This window comes from Porcisia hertigi, chromosome 17, assembly GCF_017918235.1.
Source record: "Porcisia hertigi strain C119 chromosome 17, whole genome shotgun sequence".
Lineage (NCBI taxonomy): Eukaryota > Euglenozoa > Kinetoplastea > Trypanosomatida > Trypanosomatidae > Porcisia > Porcisia hertigi.
This window is the reverse complement of record NC_090576.1, coordinates 652,655-678,049: the sequence shown is the minus strand read 5'-3', so window position 1 is coordinate 678,049 and position 25,395 is coordinate 652,655. Positions and strand designations below refer to the sequence as shown.

Below are 25,395 nucleotides of genomic sequence, written 5' to 3'. Positions count from 1 at the left end.
AAACACACATTCGAGCCACCCTACGCGCAGTGACGCGGCTCGCCAAAGCCAGTGGCAAGCAGAAAAAAAAAGAACGCGCGCAGCGGACGGGGCCTGAAGCGAACAGAAGCCTGCGAACACACACCGCACGAAGAAGCAACACTGCGGCACGTTTGATGGGGAGGGGGAGGGGGGAAACACGTGATAGAGGCCGTACCACAAACAACAACCAGAGCAGAAGCAAAATTATAGAAAGGAAAGTGATAACACCACTTTCACTCGAGGCGTGTGTGTTACGCAGGGATGAGGGGAATGTTGGTGGAGTGCGGCAACAACAACTCACGCATAAAAAAAGCAAACACGAGACGAAAATTGAAAAAGAAATGTGAAAATAAATGCGCTACATGCGCGTTCTTTTGCGAGCGAATATACAAGGGGGGGAGAAAAAAAAAGACACGACGGGTGTCGGCAAGCGGGCGGATGAAATATACTTCAAACAATAATAGCAACAATATAATTACAAGGGAGTAGTGGTGATCCGAGAACAAAAAAAAAAGGGGGAAAGCAGAGCAGATATATATATAGATATATATCGAAAAACTGTGTAGGAAGGGAGGGGGGAGGAGGAGGAGAGAGGAAGGGAGAAGGAGGAGAGAGAGGGAGGGACCTCTATCCCTTGGCCGTATCTCTACAAATGACTGAAGAGATTTGTGTATGTGTGTGTGTGTAGATGTATATATTCGCACATTTGTGTGTGTGTGTGTGTATGGGGGGGGAATATGTAGTGTACAAGTCAGTGGAAGAAGCGATGAGGAACAGGGGGAGTGATAGATAAAAAAAAAACAAGGACATTGAGAGAGCCAGAGGAGGCTCAAGAGCGTACATCAAGACGGATGCGTGAGTCCGAATACTTTAGCGCAAGCAACTCTGCAATCCTGTGCATCTTTGTGAGACAAGCCCAACGGCGCCGCTTCCCCGCATACCTCCAAGTGATCCTGTCACAGAAGATCACATCGCTTGCTGAACCAATTTTTCGGTTGGCACCAGCGATCGTGTCACACCCAAGGCGAGAGTATCAGCCAATTCTTATGCTGCAACTATTGCTCCAATGTGGGGATGATGAGACTACGCTTCCCAGAACCAGGAGGCCACCCGAACATATCAACACTTACTTGTAGAAGAAAAGAAGAGCTCAAAGTGCGACCACCGCCACTCGTCCCTGCGTCGCCACTTCCCCCATACATCCCCACCCCTGTGTCATCCACTGTCAACGCACCCTGGCCCGCAGCTCTGTTCCCACGCACGACGCAGACGAGATCGGGGGAATGGGGTCTAGTCCGGCTAGCCGTGACCTCCGCCCCGAAGTGCTGCAACACCCTGTCGGACGCATTGTGCAGCATATCCCAGAGCCCCCACTCGCTGTAGCTCCTCCCAGCACCCGAGGAGCTTCATTGGAGGCGGCGCCGGCAGTTCGTGCGGGGGTCCGAGCTCACGACAGCGCTTCTGAGTGTCGTCGCGTGGCGACTGCAGGCGACATGCTCGGTAAGGAGGGAGGGAGGGAGGGAGGGGATACCATTGCACCTGTAGATTCTAGGGACATATTCAAGAGCGTCCTTTTTTTTTTACGCGGGGTGGCGCAGAGCCTGCAAACTGCTGATTGTATCTCAAGCATATCTGTGGTTCATCATGTGTGGCACACGGATTTGTGTGTGGATAAGGAAGAGTGTCGCGCGCCTATTCAGGACATTGCGTGCTTGCAACTAGAGGATGGAAGGCGCAGAGGTGACTTCTCTGTCTGTCTATGTGTGAGAAAAGGAGGGAGAGGTTGTCTTCTGTGTTGGATTCACTTTCTGCTGGATCCAGTGCAGACACTGGCGGAAGGGGAAGAAAAAGGGAGGGGAAGTAAGCAGAGTAAGCAGGAGTGGATAGTCCACATACACGTAATCCAGAGGGAGGGGAAAAGAGAGACAAGGGGAGGAGGAGGGGGAGGAGGAGGAGGAGGAGGAAGAGATACACACGAAAACAAAGACGTGGCGACAAAGCGGACACACACACACACACACAGAGAGAGCAAGGAACGAGTCGGTCAGCGAAAAAGGGGACAGACAGGAAGACGTGCAAGAAAAAGAGAGGTGCGGTAAGAGACGCACAAAATAGAAGCTCGATGAGCCGGGAGAAAGGAGGGGGGGTACGCACACCGTGAAGAGGAGCCGGCTGGAGGCATGGGACACGGGAGACATATATACACATCCGCGCGCCCACACACACAGACAGGCACACACTCTCAAAAGTAGGTGCATTGCTCTTTTCATTTTTCTTTTCAAATTTTTGTTTCCTGGGGCAGCGGGGAGATGGGGGGGAGGGGAGGGGAGGATTCGTGCGCAGCGAGATCGATTAAGCGGTGTCAAAGCAGAGAAGAGGGAGAGCACATCTACGCTAGCCTGCCCAAAGACACGTTCGTGGGTAAGCCGACGTGCGATTTGCGTGAATGAACTAAAAAAAAAAGAGGAAAGGGATGGTGCAACACAAAGGGGGTGGGGCAAGAATGAAATACACAACCCTGTGAGCACATCGCTTGCGCCTTCCTCCTCCACAGACGGACTCCAGAATACATAAAATGGCATAAAACGAAGGAGGAGGAGCAGGCGTACATTATATATATATATGTGTACATTCGCTTAAACATGTATATATGCAGCTACTGTTGATCTACCAGCCACCCCCCTAAAAGCAAAACGCGCGGCGAACAGCCGAGTCCGCTGAGACGATCCGTTGCCTGATGTCGAATGGAGCCCCACACGCATCCAAGCATGGGTCGTCGTGTCCCTCGCCCTTCTCTCGTGGTTTGCGCTGCATGCTACCGTAACAGAGAGATCTGAGGAGGGGTGCGACGACTTCACACACAAGCAGAGTGCCTTCAGCGTCCTGGTCTAAGGGGGCGGAAGCAATCAGCACATGCCATGCGGGCAATAACTAGTACTAGTGACGCATGCCCGATGTGCTCAAGGAGTACGCCGGATAAGCCTCCAGGGTAGGTGAACATCCCTCTCAGGCCCTCCGCTCCGCATCTACGCAGCATGCCTCTCCCTAGATCGCGTCATGTTACGGTTAAACCTTGTATTCTGTCCGGGCCCCCCACCCCACCCCTTACATGTGGGAATCCAAATGGACTCGACAGCGTTGTTCAGAGGCGGCGTCAAACCCAGTCACTGAATATTGAGCCTTCGAAACAAAAAAGAGTAGGGGAGGGGAGAGTAGGGGGGGAGGGGGGCCTAGGCGTGGAGGGACATCGACACATTTGTGTACGTATAACAAACCCTGCCCTGCCTGTGTGCTAAACAAGAACACACGACGCCCCCCCCCACTCACCCATCCACGCACACACGCAACATCAGCCCATAACACTTTTTTATTCTGACGGATATGCTTTCCTCGCTGTGAACAAAAATGTGTCGACGCGACATCTGTAATGAGAGCTCACAATGGCGGGGTCTTTGTGACAGTCACCGCAGCGCTGCGCGCGTTCAGTATTATCTCATCTCCGATGGGTCGGAAGAGCTCCTTGGGGAAGTAGTGACCCATCTTCGGAAAAACGACCAGTCGAGCACCCTCAATGCAGTCGGCGAGATGCTGACCGTGAGAGAGCGGGATCAGTGGATCCTTCCCACCGTGGAGCACCACCACAGGAAAGTATCCTGGCTTCGCCGTACCGGCTGCTCCCGGTGATGTACTGCTATGATCGGTGCCGCTGCTGCGGTCGATCCTTGTGTCGACTCCTTGGTTAACGTGGGCCTTAAGCGCAGCGCTGCGGTCCTTGGCGCGTGCAATTGCAGCCAGATGCCGGCGCGCGCCTCTCAGATACGGCGCCCGCGTGAAGTCGTACCACATACCGAGGCGAAACTCATGTTCATCAAAAGGCATCTCCCCTGCGATTGCCTTGAAGAAGCGCACGCGATAATCGATGACGGACTGCACATCCGTAGGGCACTCCGGCTGATCGAGTATATTCAGCAATAGCAAAGGCTTGGGCGAGGGAACGCCGGCAGAGGTGGAAAGCAGGCACATGCTCGCCACCATCTCTGGATGTCGCAACATCAGCAGCTGCGCAATCATGCCCCCCATTGAGCATCCAACAATATGTGCTTTGTTGATCTTCAGTGCCCTCAGCAGGCCTGCGGCGTCTTCGGACATGTCCTCCAGCGTATACGATACACCGCCTTCCCCAATGGAGGCCCAGGCAGGCAGTGCCAGTCGAAGAATAAAGGGAGACCCACAATCATCAAGGTGTGTGGAGAGGCCCACATCACGGTTATCGTAGCGAACCACGTAGAATCCAGCTTGAGCCAGGTAGAGGCAGAAGCGAATATCCCACATGATCGACGTCGCGTTCATGCCCATGATAAGAAGAATGCAAGGATCTGCCGGATCGCCGAACGCGCTGTAACATAGAGTGATGTCTTTCCCAGTGTTGGCGCAGCGCCCAACCTGCACGAATGCGTCATCAGGTGAGGGCGGGAAGATGAGGCGCAGCTCGTCTATAACGGCCTGTGGCAAACCCTCGTATTCCAAAGTGTCCCATGACGTCATCGCGCCTTGCAGGAACGGTGAGGCTATAGTCGGCCCCCCCCTTTTCGCCTTTGTCGCCTTTTTTATTGCTGCTTTCCCCTCTTCCCTCCCCCCAGAAAAAATTCCTTATCCCCCCTGAAGAGGCCCTCCGCAGTGAAGTCGAGGTGGAGCGAGCGCACGATGTGAGGAATATATATATATATAGGTGTGCCTGTTTGGTGTGCGCGGAAAATCGATATGAGAGGAGCGTGGGGCGTGGGAGAAGCAAAGAGTCGCTGCCGCGAAAAAACAAAAAACCGCTAACCCCTAGGTAATGTGTTTCCCAGTAATCTGTTTTTTTCCTTCCCAGCTAAACTAGGAGCCTAATGTGAGCATGCACATGCGATACAGGCACGATATAATGCGAACTGCTTGTGAGGGAGAGAGACCGATTCACCATCACAGCTAGTGAGCGAGAGACGCATGCTGAAAGGAGGGAAAAGAACAAAAGAGGAGATCGAGGAAGAGGAGAAACAATTTAGAAAAAAAGTGTACAGCGGCTGGCCGGTCGCCCCCCCCCCCTCCCCCCCCCCAGGCCCTCAGAGCAAAGTAAAAGCTCTGCGAGAGATGCCCCTGTAATAACGGGCACAGGTGAGCACGCAGCCGCTTTCATGACCGCTGCACCCAGTGAAAACCGAGATGAGGTCGAGAAAACTTTGGGGGAAAGGAGGAGTTCCCCCGAGAGCAAACAGAAGGAGAGAAGTAAAGCGGTACAGACAGCGCAACGAGAGCAGATCAGTTGGCCACCCACTTTGGGGCGGACTCTTCTCTTTCCCCGCCCTCTTCAAATCGTCCTCCGCCTCCTGCCGCGAACACGCGCACATCGGTCACTGCGAAGGCGTGCGATAAAAAAAAAGGGAAAAGAAAGTCGTCAGAAACTTAAATAAAAAAACAGAATGAACAGTCAGAGGAGAGAGAGAGAGGAAAGGGGGAGGAGGAGGAGGGGGAAGAAGGCCGCGAGTGCCCCTCCCCCCCCCTTCCCCATACGAAAAAAAAAAGACGCTTGCTTCGATACGTGTGCATGCGGGTGTGTGTGTGTGTGTGTGTGTGTGTGTGCGCATGGATGAATAAATAAAAGCGGTGGTGGTGGTGGTGGTGGAGATGCGTGCGTGTGCACGTGCGACAGAAGTACGCCACCATCGCGTGAGGAGCGACGAGAAACAAAACTCTTTTTTTTCAAACTGAACATGTGCAATGGTGTGCGCGAAGAGGTGGCGTGGGGAGGAGAAAAAAAAAGCGCGACCCCACAGTCTTGTGTGGCTCCCCTCATCTCTCTTGCTCTCAAGTCGACAATATCTTAGAGCCGAGAAGCGGTGTTCATTACTTGCTTCTCAGCGGATGCGCCAGCGGCAGCGCCCAGCTGTGACTTCCGCTCTGGCAACAGCGCCGCGGCTTCCCCCGCACGCACGTTCTCACCGATAATTCGAATGTAGGTGTCTCTGAGGACAGGAATGAGGGTGTGGCCCATGCCCTCGATCATGTAGAGGCGACTGTGGGGTATCGTGGAGGCTAGGCGACGCGCGTTAACGGCAGGCACGAGGGGATCGCGGTCTCCTTGAATAATTACGGTAGGCACATAATAAGGCGCTGCAGCGACAGTGGTGTTTTTTTGAATGCGGCTGCTGCCGTCACCGATTGCCTTGCCGCTCGACGGCGGTGCGCTGGTGATGCGTCGCCGCAGTGCTTCTTCGCGGCACGGCGCGTTTAGCAGCGCCAGGAACTGACGTGGGCCACCGCTTACGCAGAGACTACGCTTGAAGATACGTCTCATCTGTTGCTGTGCCGCAACACGATCGAAGGGGTACTTAGCCTGATCACCTGACAGCCTTTCCAGTAACTGAACGAAGCTGGACGCGTATGCGGTAACACGCTCCGCATCCCTCTCCGCGCAGAGCCGCCGCCGCTCCTCTGGGCTCGTGGCATGGGCGATCCGGTTTGTGTACTTGGCCGACGTCGATTTGGGTATGAAAGAGATGAAGCTCATCATCTCCCGCAGCGACGGCCACTGTGTGTGTGGTGAGTTTGAGTGGGTCGACATGAGCGTCAGTGAAAGGACACGCTCTGGGTGCGCTAGCGCCATGCACTGGACAATGGTGCCGCCCAGAGACGATCCGACGAGGTGGACGAAAGAGATGCGCAGAACGTCAAGCAAACCAAAGGCATCGGCTGCCATATCGTTGAGAGTATAAACCTCAGGGATCGTTCTCGTTCCGGGGCGCAGCACTGCATAAGCGTAGCGCACATAACTGATTGACCCTTTCGGCATTGCGTCCTTGCAACCTCCTCCCCCGTTGTCGAGGTGGGTGCTGCAGCCAACATCGCGGTTGTCGAAGCGGATTACGTAGTATGGGCCGGAGTGCGCCAAGGCCGTACAGAAGGAGTCATCCCAGAAGAGGCCTGGGGAGACAAGACCCATAACGAGCAGTACGCACGGGTCCTTTGCTGAGCCGAAGGTGTTGTAGCAGAGTCGAATTACACGACCGGTGCTACGGCAGCGACCCACGTCAGCGAAAAGGTCTCGTGGGCGCTGCACGGAAACCCGCTGAAGCGGGTGCGCCTGTGATGGGGTAGCAGAACTAGTCATACAGCAGCCTGAGTGATTTATGTGATGCGAAAAAAAAATGGATATGTGTGCATGTATGTGTAGGTGTATGGGTTGGTTTGGGGGAAAGGGAGGGAGGGAAGGGAGAGGGGGGGGGCGAAGAGGATTTGAAGGTGGCAAGGATCAATATGGATGTGAAGCACTTGATGGCATGCCAAGCACACAGAGCCACAGACTCATCCAAGTGCAAACACACAACAGCACAACGGCAATGCACACAGAGAAGGAAAAAAATGAAGGTGGAAAGTCCAAGAAAGGAGGGGAACAGGCTGCGCGTAGTCCAAGAGAAAATTAAAGGCACAGCCATGCGAATATGTAACCCCCTCCACCCCTCCTCCGGATACGAGCAGCGGCGGCAGTGGGAGGGGGGGGGGGGGTTGCACCAAAAAAAAAATGACCGCATTTTTTTCTCCCCTTTTTGCTGACTTAGTGCCAGCGTACACACCTACCCACACACACGCGCGCGCTTCACACAGTGCCGTCCTTCAGACTCCGTTTGTGCACGACGACCGGGGGGGGGGGGGAAGGGAGGGGGAGGGGGTCACACTCTTCCCTCCTTCTGCCCTGCCTTTCCTTCAGGGATGTGGGAGGTGGGGAAATGGCTCAAGTCGCCTCGTACGGTGGAGTCGATAATGGCTTCATCTCTCTCTTTTTTTGCGTTATGTTTGTTTGACGACAGTTGTGTCTGTGCATCCAAGACGCGTTTCTTTTTTGCATGTTTGTCCGAGTGTACGTCTCCTCCTCCTCCTCCTCCTCCTCCCCCCCGCCGCTCATACTCAAGTAAAAAAATAAAGATGCAGAGACACGGACGGGGCCGTTGAGCTGCCAGAGACATAATAAAAAATGGTTCACACACACAAACAAAACCACACACCCCGCGCGCCTTCTGAGTGCAAGGGGTGCGGCATATCCAACACCCCTTCAGCTACCTCGTGGATACCCCACAAGGGAGAAAGAAAAGAAACACAGAAGAGTAAAAAATACATATCGATATAAAAGGGGCAGCTACCAGGTGATACGAGGAACAGCGAGCGATACAGGATGGGAAGTGGAGGAAAAACAGACAGAGAAGAGCTCCCTTAGCGTCATCCCCACACAGAGGCCATCCACCGAAGTACTGGCATGACTACTAAGAAAGCACTGCGCTCTGTTACAGGAAATAAAAAACAGACTCAGACACACACACACACACACACGCAAAGAAAGTCATGAGGAAACCCCTCCCCTCTCCCCCCCCCCTCAAAAAAAAAGTCCGATCAGGGTGCACACAGCACGGAAAAATGAAGGCAAAAAAAGGAAAAAATGAACTGATACGCACAAACATATATATACATGTGTGCTCATGTGTGTACGGAACTTCCGCTGTCATCCGAGTGTGTAGGCCAAAATCATCTGCGAGCGACGCTGTAATCTGACATCTGGCTCCTTTTGGGGGTTTCTGTTTCTGCTTCCCAGAGAAGTACAGGATTGTGGAAGGATAGAGCCGGAGGGGCGCACCACAACGACTTCGGAAATCGTTTAATATGCCGTCTGTGGAAGGGCCGGGGCCGGGGACGGGGACAGGTAAGGGAAAGGGAGGAAAGGGAGACCCTAAAGAGCGAGAAGAGACACACACACACACACACACACAGAAAAAAGGAGGAAAAACATTTCAAAAGTTGGGACTCGAGTCGGAGTCGTGGAGGGCGAATGCCGACCATGCGCACTGGGATGGAGAGGGTCCCCCCCTCCACCCCCCCCCCTCCCCCCGGATACATACACAGACGAGAGTCCTCACGTATTCCTTCGTGGATCGCCCTCCTGCTCACAAAAGCGATTCAGTCTACCACCGACCTCGTCGCTCGGCTATGGGGTCATCAACCTCCGCTTGTAAAAACCCTTCAACAGAATGGGGGAGAGAGAGAAGACCAACGAGTGAATAAAGGAATTGGTCCGACCCGTGGTCTCCACACGCGGTGAGAACGCATGGGCACTACCTACACCACCAAACACTGAAGAGATGAGGGGAGAGAGAGAGGGGGGGGAGGGAGGGCTAACAAAAAAAAACGCATAGCAACCAAAGGATAGCGACATCTCGCACATTTGAAGCAGAGAACCGATGCACACTAAATACCAAAAAAAAGGGAGGACGAAAAGAGGAGATAGGCGAGAAGGCCTTCCTCACTGCTGTCGACGTGAGGCGGGGGGAGGAGAGGGGAGGAGAGGGGAGGGGAGGGGAGGAGGTACAACAACAGACCTGTGGGAGTATGAAAGGCAAGCTTATATGTAGAAAAACAAATAGAGAGCTCAAGTCACGTGAGAGAGAAAAGAGAAAGTGAAGTGGGCCAGTTGAAGTCGAACGGTTTTCAATGCACATAAACGAGGCAACTGTGTCAGTCCGTGTGGAGGAGGGGGAGAAAGTGGTGGCTGCGGCCACCTTGGATTTGCATAGCAAGAGAAATGAGTAGGACAGAAATGGGAGGGGTGAGGTCGAGGTGTCTCCCACGTGAGCAACAGCACACACAGAAAAAAATAGTGTAGAAATTTAGAGCAAAGGCGCGCCTATTCATTCTGGAAGGAAGCTTGGATTGATCTGAGAAAGAGGGAAGGAACGAGTGGGTGGGTGGGTGGGGGTTAAGGGGGGGGGGAGATGAGGAGGAGCCGAGGCGCGCCAACAACCGCACATGGGCACGAGCGCGTGCGGCACAACGAAAAAGAAAGGAGGGGGGAAGTATAAAAAAACACGCGACGAGTGAGAGGGTGCACATTTCATGAACAACGCGAAAAACAAATCTCAGGCTTCTCGCCCCCCACCCCCCCCCCGATGGAAGGGTGGGATAAATGAATACACATGTCACGGGGGAGCGAAGACCAAGAAAAAAGGAGCGCAGAGAGGGGAGGGGAGGAGGAGGACGAGGAATGGGAAGAGAAGACAACTTTGAACACGTAGAGGGAAAAAAAAAGAGCTCAATTGGGACGGAACGGTCACACACGCCGTCACCAAAGACACACCAAAAGCATCGAGCATGACTCACACGAAACCAAGATATGTATACAGAAAGAGAGAGAGACAAACTTGTGCACAATATCATGCCACTAGAGTTGGGGGAGGAGAGAGAGAGGGGGGGGAGGGGGAGGAGGGAGACGAGGGCGAGAAGACCGACAACAATGAAACGAGTCATACGGGGAGAGCTGCAAAAAAAAGGAAAAAAGCCCCTCTGTACGAAAGTTCAAGGCGGTTTTTTTTTCTCCTTTGGGGAAGGGAGGGGAAGGGGCTCAAGCAGCACGCAAGAAAAAATATACATGTTCGTGAAAAATCAGTAAAAAAAACTGTTGGTGTTGAATTCCTGTGTGTGTGCGTGCGTGCGTGCGTGGGGTGGGGTGGGGGGGACGGGCCTCTTCTACGAAGGGTGTGACACCAGGACAGGAAATCCAGCCGGCTCCCAACATCGAATTCAGGACACCATCACCCAACTCCACCACCACTTATTCATTTAGTTCCTGTTTTGAACACACACACACACACAAACGAATGGAACAAAACCCGGGAGATAGGGAGAGAGAGAGAGGGAGGGGGGGGGGGGTAACGGTGTGCCATCAGACTTGGGTTTAATCACACCGGAAGAAAGCGAAGGGAACAAGACGCAGGACAGAAAAAAAAAGAGTATATGTCTCAGTAAAATAAGATATATCCAATCAATATTATCATCATCATCATCATATATATATGCAACATAAATACGGATGATAAAATACAAACACAAAAGAAGGCAGAGGCGTGTGAAGGGGCAGCAACAACAACAAAGAGAATGACACATACGAACGCAAAGAACTGTCACATATCAACCACAGATATCCTGTGTCGGGAAGGAGGGGACGGCGAACCCCCCCCCCCCCACACACACACACACACACACATACACACGCGAAAATCAAATCCGAAACAACGGATGTGATAAATGGCGACGGCGGCTCAACACGTCCGTGCATCGATAGGTGGGCCAGCGGCAAAAGGCGCAGATGAACGCCTACAAAAAAAAAAAAGAAACACAGGAATGGGGGTGTCACAGAAACATGCACCACGCACTGGAACACTCATACACGCACTCGCGCCACACAAAAACGTGGATAAAGACGAAGGCAGAAGAGAACTACCACCTTGATCGTGCAGCTTCAACACGCCTCTCTTCTGACTCGGGAGCGAGTGCATCATCCACTGCGCACCACTACTCAAGCTCTCAAATGTACGTCTTGGGAACGCAATCGGCGGGTGATTCGAGCATGTCCTTTGCATCCGCCACCATCAGCTCTAGTTTTTCTAGTTGCCGCCCCAGCATAATGCGATGGCGACAGTCTCTGGTCTTCTTGAGGTCTTCACGGATCTTCGGGATTGTGCTAGTGCCGTAGGCGACAAAGGCGCGCACGCTACCCACCTTCGGGCGGCGCGTCTCGACCTTGGAGAAGCGCTGCAGCGTCGCGAGGTAATTAAAAATCTCATCGTCATTCATGGCGCACGAGAAGAATGCGGTCGAGTGCACTGAGCGGTGGAGAACAGAGTAGAAGAGCGCACGCGGCTCCGCAGGGTTTTTGTCCAAAATGCGATTGTAGTGAATGACGCCATCGCCGACGCCGCTCGCGAAGATGGAGGAGATCATGATGTCCGCCTTACCGCTGGAGGGCGAAGTTTTGATCTGTTTCAAGACGCACGTGCACAGCACGATGCCCTGCTCCTCGGCGGAGGGGGAGCACTGCTCCTGCGCCCTCAACAAACTCGCGTCAAGTACGTCGTTAAACTCTCCCGCATCCTCGACGCAGACGTACACCATGCCGTTGGCCACATTGCCGAATAATGGACTTTCCGCGACGGTCAACGTCACAAAGTGTTGCGGCGAATCAGAGAGCAGGTCCATCACCTGATCATCCTGAAGGAGGCACATGGACATGGTGAACTCAAACTGCACAGAGGCCAGCTTGCCGAAGGTGCCCTTCACCACAGACTTCAAAAGCAGCCACGTGAACCACTCCGTGGGCCGCGCGGCGGGGCAGCCGGCGTCGGCCATGATCATCCCGACGTTGCACCCATAAACAAAATTGTCTCGAATCTCCTCTGTCGAGTCGCTCGAAAGCTCAATATCGGTGTTGCGGTTCACGTATATGATATCGCGCATGTCGTACTTCTGGACCTCCTCGGCGCCCGGCTTGTCAGCGCGGATCGTGCGGCCATCCACCTCAATAGCCGAGTTTGGGCCTGCGGACATGTCCAGCAAGAGAGATGCCTTGAGCGTGCTTGAGAGTGAAGGGTCTCGCGTGTTGGAGCCGCTCTTACCGGAGGTACCCGGGTCGCCGTCCTTCTTGTACTGCAGACCGTCCTGCTCTGTCGCCTCTTTGTTCTTGAAGTACATGCCAACGCGCTTCTCGCTATTTTTACGTGGCAAGTTCTGCATACTGCTCTTACGCCCTAACGTTTGCAGCTGACCCTCCGTCACTGCCGGGACCTCTGATGTCCCCCTCGACGGCTGCGCGTGCGAAGCAGTGCTGCCACCGCTGTAGCCGACCCCACTTACACGCTGCTGTTGCTGCAGCACCGCGTGGCGATGCATCTGAGGCGTCATGGCACCCGCTCCACTTGGATACCCAACCGTAGCCGTCAGCGCGCTCAGCGTCACCATGCCAGCACCACCGCCCACCACCGGGCCACCTCCCGGCATATGCTGCGAGAGACGCCGCTGGAACGGCGGAAACGAGGCGGACGGGTTGTCGCCCACAACGCTGCTGTTGCCGCTGCCGTAGTTAAAAAACTGGCCGGCAATAGAATAGCTCCGCTGTAACGAGTTGCTGCTGTTATGACGAGCAACTCTCAGTGTGGACGACTCCAGGGGATCCTCCACGCCACCGTCCGGCCTGATTCCTTCAGGGACGGCGGCAACCACAGAGGAGCCACCAGCGTTGTTGTGACCAGAGTTGGTGTGCTGGAACATGCCGTTAATGCTGTTCAACGATAGCTCTGGGCCAACACCGGTGGCGCCGTTGTGTACACTCCCGTGGGTGAAACTTGGCTGTCGATAGCTACCATAGCTGTACGGGCTCACGGAACTGTTCTTGCGGTTCAGCTGCGGCGGGGAGGGCTGGTCACCACCCCCGCGAGCAGGGGCGCTGCCGGCGAAGAAACTGGGACCACCCTGGCGCACACTGCCATAGCTGTTTCGGCGCATGAGCGAGCCGCCCCAGCCGAGCTGTGAGCCGGTCGGGTAGGAAAAATTCATGCCGCTGCGGACGCGGTGGAGGCTGCCTGCACCGCTGCCAAAAGAAGAAAAGCTCTCGCGGCGCTCGGCTGGGCCGCTGTTGCCACTGGGCGGCCTAAAGCTGTTCCAGTGGGAGATCATGCCCATCGATCCCATCGAGTTGAAGGAACCCACGCGCTGCATCATGGCACTCGGCTGACCAAAGCTGCTCTGGTCCTCCATCAGCACAAAACTTGGGTTTCGACTTAACCGATCGGAGACGCTGTCGCCGACTGCCTGGCGTAGGTAGCCTGGTGAGGCATATGTCCCAGGGCCTCGCAGGCACGCCTGCATACGCAGTGGTGGTTGTTGCGGACCATAGCGCCGCTGCGGCGGCGGCGGCGGCTGTAGCGTAGGGCCGGCGCCGTAACCGACGCCCTGGTGCGTACCAGAGCCCATCACATAAAACCCTCCATACATGGCTAACGTGTGAAGCAGTGAGCAGCGGGGGGGGGGGGTTGCAGACAGCCTGTTCCTTGAGGCATATATATGATGACGCATCAAAACTCAACTATGGCGAGTAGATGGCCACACACTACCCGAAACCGCGAACACGCACACAGACACGCACACACACACACAAACGTACAAGCGTTGTACCCCCCTCCCCAACACAAAGGGAGAAGAAAACACGAGCAAAGTGAGTACAACCGCACAGAGCGACAACAAAACGCTCCCAGCCACGAAGTGCGAAAGATGCCAGCGAATGAAAACGGGGAGAAGTGGTGGAGGAGGAGGAGGAGGAGGGGGAGGAGGGGGATGAAGGGGGAGGAGGGGGATGAAGGGGGAGGAGGGGGATGAAGGGGGAGGAGGGGGATGAAGGGGGAGGAGGAGGACACCTGTGAGTAAGAAAGATCTACAAGAAATAGAAAAGACGGAGAGGAGAGGGGAGGGGAGAAGAGGAGAAAGGGGGCACTGAGAGTTACACAAAGACGCTGATTCCCGCGAGATGCGCAATACTCCAAACACACACGATCGCACACGGGACAGGGAAAGAGAGGGGTAGATGGGATGAATGAAGTTATGTATATATAGAGAGAGAAAAAAAAGAGAATCCGTTTTTTTTTCGCAGGTGTTTGTGTGCAAGGATCTCGCTTTTCCTTCTCTCGTGTGTATGTGTGTGTCTCCGCTCTCGCTGGAACACTTCGCACCACAGGAATGGGGGGGGAGTGATGAGTGATGAGAGAGGAGAAAGAAGAGAGTGGAAGAGTATAACGGCACATAATCCGTGAATCAAATGACAAACGAAGGAAAAGGAAGAGAAAAACCCAGAGTCACGGGAGTGGAGGGGGCGGGGGGGAAGAAAAGAAAGACCGAGAAAAGCGGTTCCCGATTTCTCCACACACCCACACATCCGCAGTGACTGTTCGAGTGGGTCAAGATGCAGATGGGATACGACCCAACTCTTCTCAGCCCCCCTCTCCCCCTTCCACATCCCCTAAAACTCAGAGTGTTGGCCGTGGGGGGAGGGGGGAAGCGCAGGTGTGCCTGTATGTTTTTCGAGGAAAGAGAGACTAAGGAGGAGAGGATGTTCGCTCTGCCACCTCTCGGGAGTGCTGCACGAGCTGTCCACTAGCACCTGCATGAACAAGGCGGGGAGGCAGGGGAAAAGGGAGAAAGGTGAGCAGACAGGTTCAATGCATGCTGAGTGCCGCGCCATCATCACCATCCTATATATATCACATATGCTTTTTTTTTGCCCCAGTTGATAACACGTCGCGACAGGTACGAATCCCCTTCATCCTTCCAGGAGAGACAAAGAGACCAGAACCACTCACGCCAATCATATGGGTGTGGTGGGCCGTGAGTGGGGCGAAGAGACAACCTCAAAACAATAGACAGGAAGCGGAAACAAAATGATGCGCCGACTCATGGCGCACGACTTATGTATACAAAAGAAAAAAAACGAGAATATGTGCGGATTCTGCTGTAACGGTCCTGCGTTTCTTGTACGTTTGTGTGTGTGTGTGTGTGTGTGTGTGTGTGTGTGTGTGTGTTGTTGTTGTTGTCGCACAAGGAGGGGGGGGGTTAAAAAATATGCGAAGAAACAAAGCACCCATGCCTCTAGAAGGCAGTCAGGAGCCGGTACACGTTCGTGTCACATCCGAAGCCGCCCTGCGAAGGCGCTCCTCCTTCACAGACACACGTGATATGCGTCATTTAAAAACAAATGGGGGGAAAGCAGTGAATCTAGCAACAGATAGCCACACGAGGAGAGGGAGGAGAGAAGAGGGGGTAGGAGAGCGCAGAAACACAGCCGTGTGTGGCACACGAGGCGGATACCATATAATACGCTCGACCCACGCCCCCCACCCCTTTCCTCCTGTTTGGGGGGGGGGGGGGGGGGGGGGTAAGGAAAGAGAGCGAATTGTGTTTTCATGCGCACCTAGGTGGTTGGAAAGGGAGGTGTGAAGAAGAGCGAGGTAGCTAGGAGTATGGGGATGTGTAGGTGTGGCGCTGCTGCGTGATGGTGCACGTACCAGCATTCGATAAGTGAAAGAATAAGAAGCAAGCAAAAAAAAAGCCCAGGATGCCCAACAAGAACATTGAAAGTGTACAAGTGGTGGGGAGACCCCCCCTCAACACACACACACACACACACACACGAGCCGTTTTTCGGACGGAGTGAGCAGAGGACGCAGAGGAATGAAAGAGGATCTCTCACCGTCCTCGTCGTTATTTTTTACCAGCGGCTTAATGGGTTGATATATATATATATATACGCTTTGTCGGTGTGCGTCTGTGTCTGTCTGCGCGTGCGTTTGTGGATGCACATTGCGCACCACCTTTTATTCGCCTTGACCCGCTGCCCTCGGTGCGTCGGTTGACAGCCCTCCTCACCTCCTTCTCGCATTGCCTCCTCTGCAATCCACTCTCCCCCCTCCCCTCCCCCCCCCCCTCTGGTAACAGAGAGAGACGCAAAGGAGAAAGACGGAGAAACACAGAGAGAGAGAGAGAGAGATGAATGTAGAAACCAAAAACAAGTCAACAAGATGTGAAAGGGGGCAAAAAAACGAATGCAACCACCGCGTCCATATGGTCTACACTCCCTGGCAGTGCATTCATGGTTGAGCTCGCCCCTGTCTCCCGCTTTTTTTTCTCGGGACTCACTCGACCCACTCCGCCCTCTTCTTCCACCACCACCACCTCCTCCTCCATCCTCCTCCCTAAACTGACATCCTCACACAACCTCCACGCAATGATATGTCCGTTATCACACCTCATGGGTGAGCCGAAGTGAGGGCTTTTTCGCATAACCCGGCGCCGCCCATCCACCGCTGCTCGTTGTCTCTTGTCTTCACAAACTCGTCCGTCAGCTCCGTAAACTGCCAGTAATCAGATAGGGACCGCTCTGCTCCCATCCCGTAGTACGTTGCCCACACGCTGATCTCGCGCTTGGCCGAAGCAGCCGCGTCCGTCACAATCAGCCGCGTCTCTGGCGCCTCTACCGGTGGAAGCGGCTTCAACGTTGACTGCCCGTCAGTGCTCATGTAGCCACGACGCACAAGCTCCTCGACCCACGGCTGCGCACGCCGGAGCATGTACAGTGCCCGCTGTTCAGATAGCACACGCCGCAGGTCTTCCTTCTGCTCCATAATACCAAAATATTTGGGTGTCTTCGGTCTATAGTAGTTGTGAAATACGACCGACTGCCCGGGCCCGTACAGGTCCCACCCAGAAGTCCACAGCCGCGCCGAGTACAGCACTTCCTCGCCGTCGAACAGGTACGGCAGAAACGGGTCGAACGGGACGTCCAACATGAACTGCGCGTCACCAAACATGAAGCCGGCAGCAGCAAACCCCTGTGGTACCGGGTGCGGTGCGACGGGCATCCAGTGAGCCCCAAGCTTCGGCATACCGTTCGCGAGTATCTGTGCTGTACACATGAGCATGAAATCCTTCTTGTCGAACTCCGCATTTTCGTCCCCCTCGCTGTATCCGTTCGGGTAGTACGACAGTACGCCACGCGAGGGCAGCTGGAACACGCGCGTGATGAGCTTCATGTCCCAATCCACAGAAAACCGGGTGTGGCTGTCGACCACCATAAAGTAGTCCTGATCGAAATAAAAAAGACTTGTGATGTACCGCCCAAACGTCGGCCCGCGCGCAAACGTCACACCCGCTACACGCGTCGTTACGCGGCACCCAGCCAACGAGCGCGACGGCTGCTGCTGCGGCCCTCCGCGCCCGCTCCGGAACACAGATCTACCCGTCGCAGCACGCTGCGCGTCGTCCTCCGCTAGAAGGAGTGTGTCACGCAATGTCTCCAGCTCTCCGGCGATGCACAACAAGCGCTCCAGAGCGTGCTCTGGGTGCACGAACACGCCACGAGGGCTCTCGCCCGTTTGCCTATCCCCGCCGAGGGGCACCGTAAGCTCAGCGTCTACATCGAGCAGCGTCCGCCGTTGGATCACATCGTCCCACGACAGATTCCGCACCTCCACACCGAACCCGGCTGGAGCCTCCGCACCATAAAGCACACGCCGCGTATCACCGCTTTCCAGGTTTGCGAGACCCATGCTCGCGAGGCAGCTCGTATCTGATGATTCGCGCTCCTCGCTAATCCCAACGTACAGACGGTGAGGTGCAACAGCCATCTCGAACAGGTTTCGCAGCGTCGACGCGCACTCGTGGTCGCGGAACGCGGCGAGAGAGGTGAAGATGCTCGCATGCCGCAGGGTGCTAGTGTCCTCTGGTGTGGCCCAGGCAGGAATTCTGTATTTCTCGCTCGGCTGATAAATGGAATTCCACTTGCGGAATGTCCCAGGGCCGCCATCAGTGCCGCGACGGTGGCGAAGGTACTTGGGGGGCGTTGGGTGAACAACGGTGCCCGACTTGGAGAGGGAAACAATCGCATTGGAACTCGGCTCCCGCCAAGCCGTCCCCGGAGTGCGGCCTCGCACGATGTATGAGAAGAGCTCGGGATCCATATCAGAAGTGATCCACAGCTTAGTTGGCATACTGTAGACCTCCGGCGGAGTCGGAGAATACATAAGACGCAAAGCACCGAGACACAAAAATAGAACGAAGAAAGCAAGAACGATCGGTTGCCAACGATGACACCAGCGGCGTCGCGGCATGCCGCGGAGCCGCCTGAGTAAAATATGTGTCGGACCGCAGCCTCGCATCCCTCTCTGTTGTTGTTGATGTTGTTATCCCTTTGGTTTATATTCGTGTATGACGGGTAGGGGGAAAGAAGTGAGACACAAAGCACACTCCAATACTAGACTCGCACAAAAAAAACGAGTACGTAAAATAAAAATATATAGAAAAAGGGGGAGGGGGAAAATGTGTGTGTGTGTGTGAGAGAGGGGGGAGGCGATGGACTGTCCAACCCCCACTCCGGCCAGGTACCGCAGAAGATCGCCAGCAAGCCAACAAGAGAAAGCGAAGCTTCCAGAGGGCGGCGGCGCACAGTTGTGTGTGTTCTCTGATTGCTTTTTTTTTTCGGAAGGGGGAGTGAGAGCGAAGAGGATTGTAACGTGGAGCTGCCGTCCGGCCCAATGCGAAACGCGATGATGAAAATATATATATACGATTGCAATCAAGGAGAAAAGGGGGGGGTTGGGCGGGGTGGTAGCGGGAAGGCGCTTCAAAAGGCAACGAAACACGCACAGCTTCAGAAGGCGCGATGCATGCGCCCCTCCCCCCTCCTGCCTCTTCGCTTCCCTGTGTCTCGCGCCGCTTACACAATATTTCTCTTCGCCGCGGCACCGAGGGAAGCTTAGCACAGCAGCCCACAGCAGATACACACAAATGCAGCAATCTCCATCAGAAGTGGATGCTAACCAGGAAGGGCAGAGTCGAGTACTCCAAGACGGGGAGGAGGGGGGAGATATGAACGCCAAGAGGCAGCTGGGAGAGCGAGTCACGTAGATCATGTGGGGCCTCTCTTTGGGAGGAAGGGGGATGGGGTGGGGTGGGTCACCCTTGTATATGAGGGCACCGAGGACTGCAGTGTGTGTGTGTGTGGGGGAGGGGGAGAGAGAAAGCAGTACAGGGACGGATAAAGTACATTGTATGCAAGGAAGCACCCAACACGAATGTGGGACTAAAATAGCAAGCGTGGGCGACAGCGGCTCCCTCCCTCCCATCCTCCTCCCATCCTCCTCCTCCTCCTCCTCCTTCCTCTCAAAAGAGAGGCAGAGCACCTGACCGCCAGCATTAGACCCCCACCCCCTACGAAAAAAAAAAGGGAATGCGATCCGCGACAGTGCACCACACGCATATCGGCCTCCGTGTCAACAATCTCTAGAGACGCTCATGTGAATATCGATAAGCCGCAGCGTGGAAAAAAAAACAGCTGACCGCCTCCTTACTTTTCACACGTATAAAACCCACTCAATTGTCCTTTTTTGCCCGGAGGAGGAGGGGGAGGGGTCACTTCAAGCCCGGGTCATCAATAGTCGTGGGAACGGTATCCGTCTTCCCTGTAGGAGAGAGCTGCTCCTCCTGCAGCGCACTGGCCCTCTCACCGCGCGCCTTCTGCAGCTGCATCTCTGCCACGATCTCCTCGTAGAGCTCCTTTGGGATCGAGTGCCCCATGCGGGCAAAAGCGACAAGCTTTGAGCCGTTGATCAGCTGAGCCAGTTGCAGGCCGTTTTCAAAGGGAACCATCGTGTCCACCATGCCGTGCAGAATTAGCGTCGGTATGCCACTCAGCTGGCGGAGGCCCGCTTCGCGACTCTCCGCGCGCCGAATCGCCCATATCTGTCGCAATAGGCCGGCTCCGTCCTCGAGGCATCGAGAACAGTTGAGGTAGGCGAGCGCGCGCACCTCCTGCTCATCCAGTGGGTAGTCGCCTCTGAAGAAGGAGCTCATGTAGACTTTGAAATCCACGCGATCCTCGAGAGACTGGCTAGCAGGCTTCTTGAGCATCGCCCTCGTCATGCCCCACGTTTGCGGCCTCACCCTCGGGCCACTGCTGTGCGAGAAGACAATCGTGAGACTCTTCACTCGCTCCGGGTGTCGAAGGGCCATGCACTGGACAATCATGCCACCCATGGAAGTGCCCATGATGTGCGCGCGTGTGATGTTCAGCGCTGTCAGTAAGCCCCAGGCATCGTCCGCCATGTCATAAAGCGTGTAGGGCGGCTTGCCTTCGCCAATGGAGGCCCACGACGGCAGTATCATTCGGGCGATAAACGGGGTCGGATAGCCGTCGAGGTGGGTCGAGAGACCCACGTCGCGGTTGTCGTAGCGGATAACGTAAAAACCAGCGCCGACAAGCTTCTTCACGAAGGCTTCCCTCCAGAAGAGGGCGGTGCCGCCGAGGCCCATGACGAGCAACAAGCAAGGGTCAAGGGGGTTACCGAAGGTATTGTAGCACAGACGGATCTCCTCCCCGGTGCTAGCGCACTTCCCGACCTTCACGAACTTGTCGAACGCCATCGGAACGCCTTCATTGCCGTACCCGTGCAGCGACTTCGCCGCCGCGTCCGATTCAGTACCGGTCTGGTTTCTCATGAGCACGTGCCCACAGCCTGTGTCACAGTGCCCTGGCAAGCACAACAATGGAGAGAAAGCAGGGGGGAGGGGATGTGGAGGGAAACCGCGTCTAGCTCTCCCTGCAGCAGTTGCACAAGGCGCCCGTAATCACAGACGGTGATGATGGAGGTCGGGCGAGACGGCTCTCCTGTGGGCAAAAGTGATACCGTAAACACATATATAAAGGGCGATCGACTGCAAGTGGCTTCCTTGGAGGTGCTGGCAGACTCGTTGAACCGTTGTGCGCATGACAGTCGCGTAATATAAAAGAGAAAAACGGGACAAATACGCCCGAAACACCCACGATTGTGCGCGTAGAGGTGGAGAAAAAAAAACTTATATATAAAAGGCGACCAAGCAAAAGAGGGGTGCTTGCGCAGGTTGATGTGTCCCTCTCATCTTGCCGGATGGAACAACGTGTGGCACCAAGAAAGGCAGTGGAAGAGGAAGAGAGAGAGAGACGTACGAGAAGCAAATATATATAAATAATAAAACGGATTGCAGAGGTTCACTGGAGGGCGTGGCAGAGACAGGCGCGCATTGACGGGAAGGGATGGGTGGGCCGTGGTTGGGGATGCATCTCAGCCGTGTACACCAGACCGCACAGAACGACAAGACGACATCAGAAGAGGGGGGAGGAGGACGCAATGGGCGCACGCGGGAAAGGGGTCGAGCAGAATACAACAGCCATGCCGGGTGCATATGGCAAGGCCGCTTCGCCCCCCCCCCCCACTTCCCCCCTCCCTCCACACACACACACACACACACGCACACGCCGGAACCCTTCACCCTGTCAACTCCCCCCTTTTTGTATTCGTGTAAGCGTCAGTGTCAGCCTGGGCTCAGCCAGCCTCTCTTTCTTCTGCCTCCTCCTTGGAATTCGCCGATCCTCGCATACAGCTCCCAGACGTGAGGTGACGTCATAGCCGTGCATGTGTGTGTCACGGGTATCGTGCCGTCCTCAAACTTGGTAACGCAAACGGCGGGCAAGAGCACTCCCCCCACTCTTCAGGCACGCATATACACACACAAACACACACAGCAACTCGCGCTGGTGCTTGAGGGTTGCATACTGCGCCCTCTTCCTTACGGTGCTCTGTGTCCATATTTGTATGTGTGGGTGTGAAGAAGCGCTGGTGGGTAAGATAAACGAGAAAAATGAATCGATGATTCGTTCTGGTGATGCACCACTCATCACGGAAACATATGTGTGTGTGTGTTGATGTGCGTCACCCCATAAGCCTTGACAGCGTAAAAGGGAGGGGGGGGGCACATCACATGCACACAGACAGACACACACGCACCACCACCACCACTTCTCTCTCTACCAGATACTTTGGCACAGGTTTGTACTCACAGAGGGGAGGGGATAAATACATACACACATATGTATGTATACATATATAGATATACGTCGAGTGGAGGGAGTCTGTCCCCGCCCCCCCCCCCCCCCCCTCCTTTGCCGGCCACGATGTACATCGCAATTGTGGCCCCCACACAAGCGTGACCCTGGTGTCAAAATGTGCGGGTGACACACGGGATGAGCACGGACACACGCAGGGCTTGGAGCAGCCGCTGCCGCCTCACACCCACTACGCATCACGCACTTTATCTGGCATTTGCTTCAGGTCTCCACCACCTTACCAGGCTGCTCTGCCTCGGTAGGTGATGACGGGCAGAGGCGTGGGAGTCTGCGTCGCGACGAGCGCGGCTGGCTCATTTTGTAGAAAGGGTGAGGGTTGCAGGCTCAGCTGCACCACAGACGTCCTCCTGTCCAACACCTGGCGCTGACGCCGCACCCTCACCAAAGACCCTTTGACGCCACCACGATGGGGAGGCGCCGCGTACAAACTGTAGGAAACAAAACGCATCTTCCATGAGCGCAGCATCGCGGCCGAGCTCACCGACTATCGCCACTGGCGTCTGTGGGTCTACCTGCATAGAGAGAATGGGATTGCCGGCAAGTTGGAATGGCAACGTCAGGCGCACACTGCGCAGATCGCCGCTCGTGTACGGGTCCGATAGAAGAGGCGTAACAAGGCAATCCACGTCAGTAAACTGCTCCTCAGTGGACCGCACCACGTCATCCCGTACGCGGAGTGCATGATGATAGTCCCGAAAGGACAGCCTCTGGCCAGCCTCAACGGAGTCCAGGATCGACTTGGGCAACTCATCCCACAACACACCAGGGACTCCCCGAAACGCGTTTGGCCCATCCGGCGCCGCATCATGGCTGTCCTGAGGCTCTTCAATCGGTTGCTTATCAGGGACAACGTGATGCTTCACTACAGCCTCTGGGGAGGACACAGTCGAGCTGTTCTCTTCGCGATGGCGGTTGCCGCTCAGCCCGCGTGCCGAGTCGTATTTCGCATCCTCGGTGACGTGAGCAGTTGATCCGACCTGTGAACCCACAATAGACGCTGACGCCGCGACAGGCGCGAGCGATCGTTCGAACGCCTTGGCGAGTTCGTAATGTGAGATGGTCGTCACAGCCTCCATCACTTCTTCTATGGAGAAGTCAAACGCCAGTGGTACTATTTCCAGTTTTTGGTTGTAGTGCAGTGCGCTGTGCATGTACACGGCGTCCGTGATACGTTGGTGGAACTCGGCCGATGACTTGTACTTGCCCTTGCAGTACCGGTCGATCCACTCCGCCGGGTAGCCAACAGCAAGCTCAACCCGCGGTGTCTCATACGCCTTATCCCCAGTAAAGAGTCGTCGAAGAAATCCGGGCCGCGACGGCTGGTCCAGGTCGTCTATCATCGCTGCCGCGGCGTTGTAGTCGCGCCAGCCAACGTCAATGTCGGCGATGTGGCCGCGGCGATCACGCACCGTGTAGTTGTATGGGTTGTGGTCGGGTATCCCAGGGCGAGCGTATTTGGGCATGTCATCCGGGTGCTGAACCTCTGGAGCCACCTTGCCGCTCCACCATCGGCTGATAGACTGGCCTGAACGCACTGCTGGGCTAGAGTCTTGCTGGTGACTGGAACCACCGGCATGAAGATCCGCGGTTGTGCTCGGAGCGGAAGCCGGCAGCGCATCCCCAGAAGGGTTTGTAGGTTGATGAGCAGTGTTCAACTCGCTGGCCGTCGTGGACGAGGACGATGCGCCGCTGTCCGTCGACCCTGAGGGTGGCGAGGAGGTGCTCGATCTCGGCGAAGTACAAAACGTGCTGGACTGTGTGTGCTTGGTTGTTGTGGACTGGAAGTACACCTCGGGGTCGATCGAGGCGGTGTACACCTGCCAAAGAAACATTAGATCATCTATACGGCGTGCAGACAGCCCGACGGTCATCGACGGCAACCACAACTCAAACCGCTCTGTGAAGGTGCCAAAGGTCTGCGAGGTTGGCTTGAAGCCGACCATATCCTGGTTCACCGCACACAATACCGACGAAGGGCCGTTGAGTGAGCAGCTAATTGCGTAGTCACAGGCCCGCTCGGTGACAGCGAGAGAGGTGAACTCCTCGGGGCCAAAGATGGTGCCTTCGCTCAGCGCAAAAGGAGTGCGGCAGCTCAGCTTGCCGATGATCTGTGCACCCTGAGAACGGACCCAGGAAATCAGGGGGAACTCCCTGCGTGCGGTGTCACGGAGCGTTGGTGGGTGCAGCCCAGAGCGGGTGTTCAACTCCAGCACATCCAGCGCGTCTGAGACGGCGACAGTAATACCACTCAGCAGACCATAGGGAATGAAACTCTGCACCACGTCCTTTTCCGAGGTCACCTCGGCAAAGCACACCGGCGACGGCGACTCCACCGCACCCGCATTGGAGTCACGCGCAACGCCACTGGCGGACATGGCTTCGGCACGGTTGCGACACTCCATGACAGCTTGCCGCTGATCGGCAATGTGGTTGTGCAGCTGACGCACCATGTAGCGTGCGCTATTGCGTGAGACACGCTGGGCTGCGGAAGTAGTCACGGAGCTCATAATGGGGGGGGAGGGGAGGATGAACTCAATGCGCCTGGATATCGTTGCGAGAGTTGGTGTGTTTGCGGAACAGAAGGGCGAGAGGGGTAGAGGGGGGGGTAAAATTTGCTCAGAGAATGGTGACGACGCTCTCTTGCCCACGCACACCACCCACCGCAAGAGAAAAATGGGGGTGAAGGCGGAAGAACAACCGTAGGCACACGAACATATATGTATAAATATACTCGACCGATGCACACACACACACACACAAAGTCCAAGACGAAGCCAACAGCGAGGGAAGGGGAAGGGGGAGAGGGGGGGGTGGGGGGTGGAGGCGTGGAAGAGACGCGAGACTGGAACGACAAAAAAAAAGATCATGATGACCACCTCACCCCGCAGTGTGAAAACTCAAAGAATGCTGTCCAATTGGGAGGGAGCGGAGGGGAGGGAAAGGAAAGGGGGGACACTTCTGTGTGCGAGCAGCAGAGCCGTCGACTGCCAAAAATGTCCTGACGTCGTGCATTGACGCCAATGCGGTGCAGAGCAGGT

The 25,395-nt window shown here is 55.4% G+C and overlaps 6 protein-coding genes across 6 annotated transcripts; all 6 read right to left on the bottom strand.

Annotated features, from left to right (window-relative positions):
- Positions 1 to 3,456: 3,456 nt before the first annotated feature.
- On the bottom strand, positions 3,457 to 4,566 carry JKF63_05494 (uncharacterized protein; the record flags this gene model as incomplete). The annotated part of the gene is made up of 1 exon (XM_067901452.1): positions 3,457 to 4,566. One exon carries the CDS (start codon positions 4,564 to 4,566, stop codon positions 3,457 to 3,459), a length of 1,110 nt encoding a protein of 369 aa, XP_067758127.1.
- Positions 4,567 to 5,881: 1,315 nt separating this feature from the next.
- JKF63_05493 (uncharacterized protein) lies at positions 5,882 to 7,168 on the bottom strand (the record flags this gene model as incomplete). Its single annotated transcript, XM_067901451.1, has 1 exon — positions 5,882 to 7,168. The coding sequence occupies one exon, from the start codon at positions 7,166 to 7,168 to the stop codon at positions 5,882 to 5,884; it is 1,287 nt and encodes a 428-aa protein (XP_067758126.1).
- Positions 7,169 to 11,403: 4,235 nt separating this feature from the next.
- JKF63_05492 (uncharacterized protein) lies at positions 11,404 to 13,866 on the bottom strand (the record flags this gene model as incomplete). Its single annotated transcript, XM_067901450.1, has 1 exon — positions 11,404 to 13,866. The coding sequence occupies one exon, from the start codon at positions 13,864 to 13,866 to the stop codon at positions 11,404 to 11,406; it is 2,463 nt and encodes an 820-aa protein (XP_067758125.1).
- A 2,801-nt stretch (positions 13,867 to 16,667) lies between these two features.
- Positions 16,668 to 18,575, bottom strand: JKF63_05491 (uncharacterized protein; the record flags this gene model as incomplete). Its single annotated transcript, XM_067901449.1, has 1 exon — positions 16,668 to 18,575. The coding sequence occupies one exon, from the start codon at positions 18,573 to 18,575 to the stop codon at positions 16,668 to 16,670; it is 1,908 nt and encodes a 635-aa protein (XP_067758124.1).
- A 1,252-nt stretch (positions 18,576 to 19,827) lies between these two features.
- On the bottom strand, positions 19,828 to 20,913 carry JKF63_05490 (uncharacterized protein; the record flags this gene model as incomplete). Its single annotated transcript, XM_067901448.1, has 1 exon — positions 19,828 to 20,913. One exon carries the CDS (start codon positions 20,911 to 20,913, stop codon positions 19,828 to 19,830), a length of 1,086 nt encoding a protein of 361 aa, XP_067758123.1.
- A 1,737-nt stretch (positions 20,914 to 22,650) lies between these two features.
- On the bottom strand, positions 22,651 to 24,864 carry JKF63_05489 (uncharacterized protein; the record flags this gene model as incomplete). Its single annotated transcript, XM_067901447.1, has 1 exon — positions 22,651 to 24,864. One exon carries the CDS (start codon positions 24,862 to 24,864, stop codon positions 22,651 to 22,653), a length of 2,214 nt encoding a protein of 737 aa, XP_067758122.1.
- Between the last annotated feature and the right edge of the window lie 531 nt (positions 24,865 to 25,395).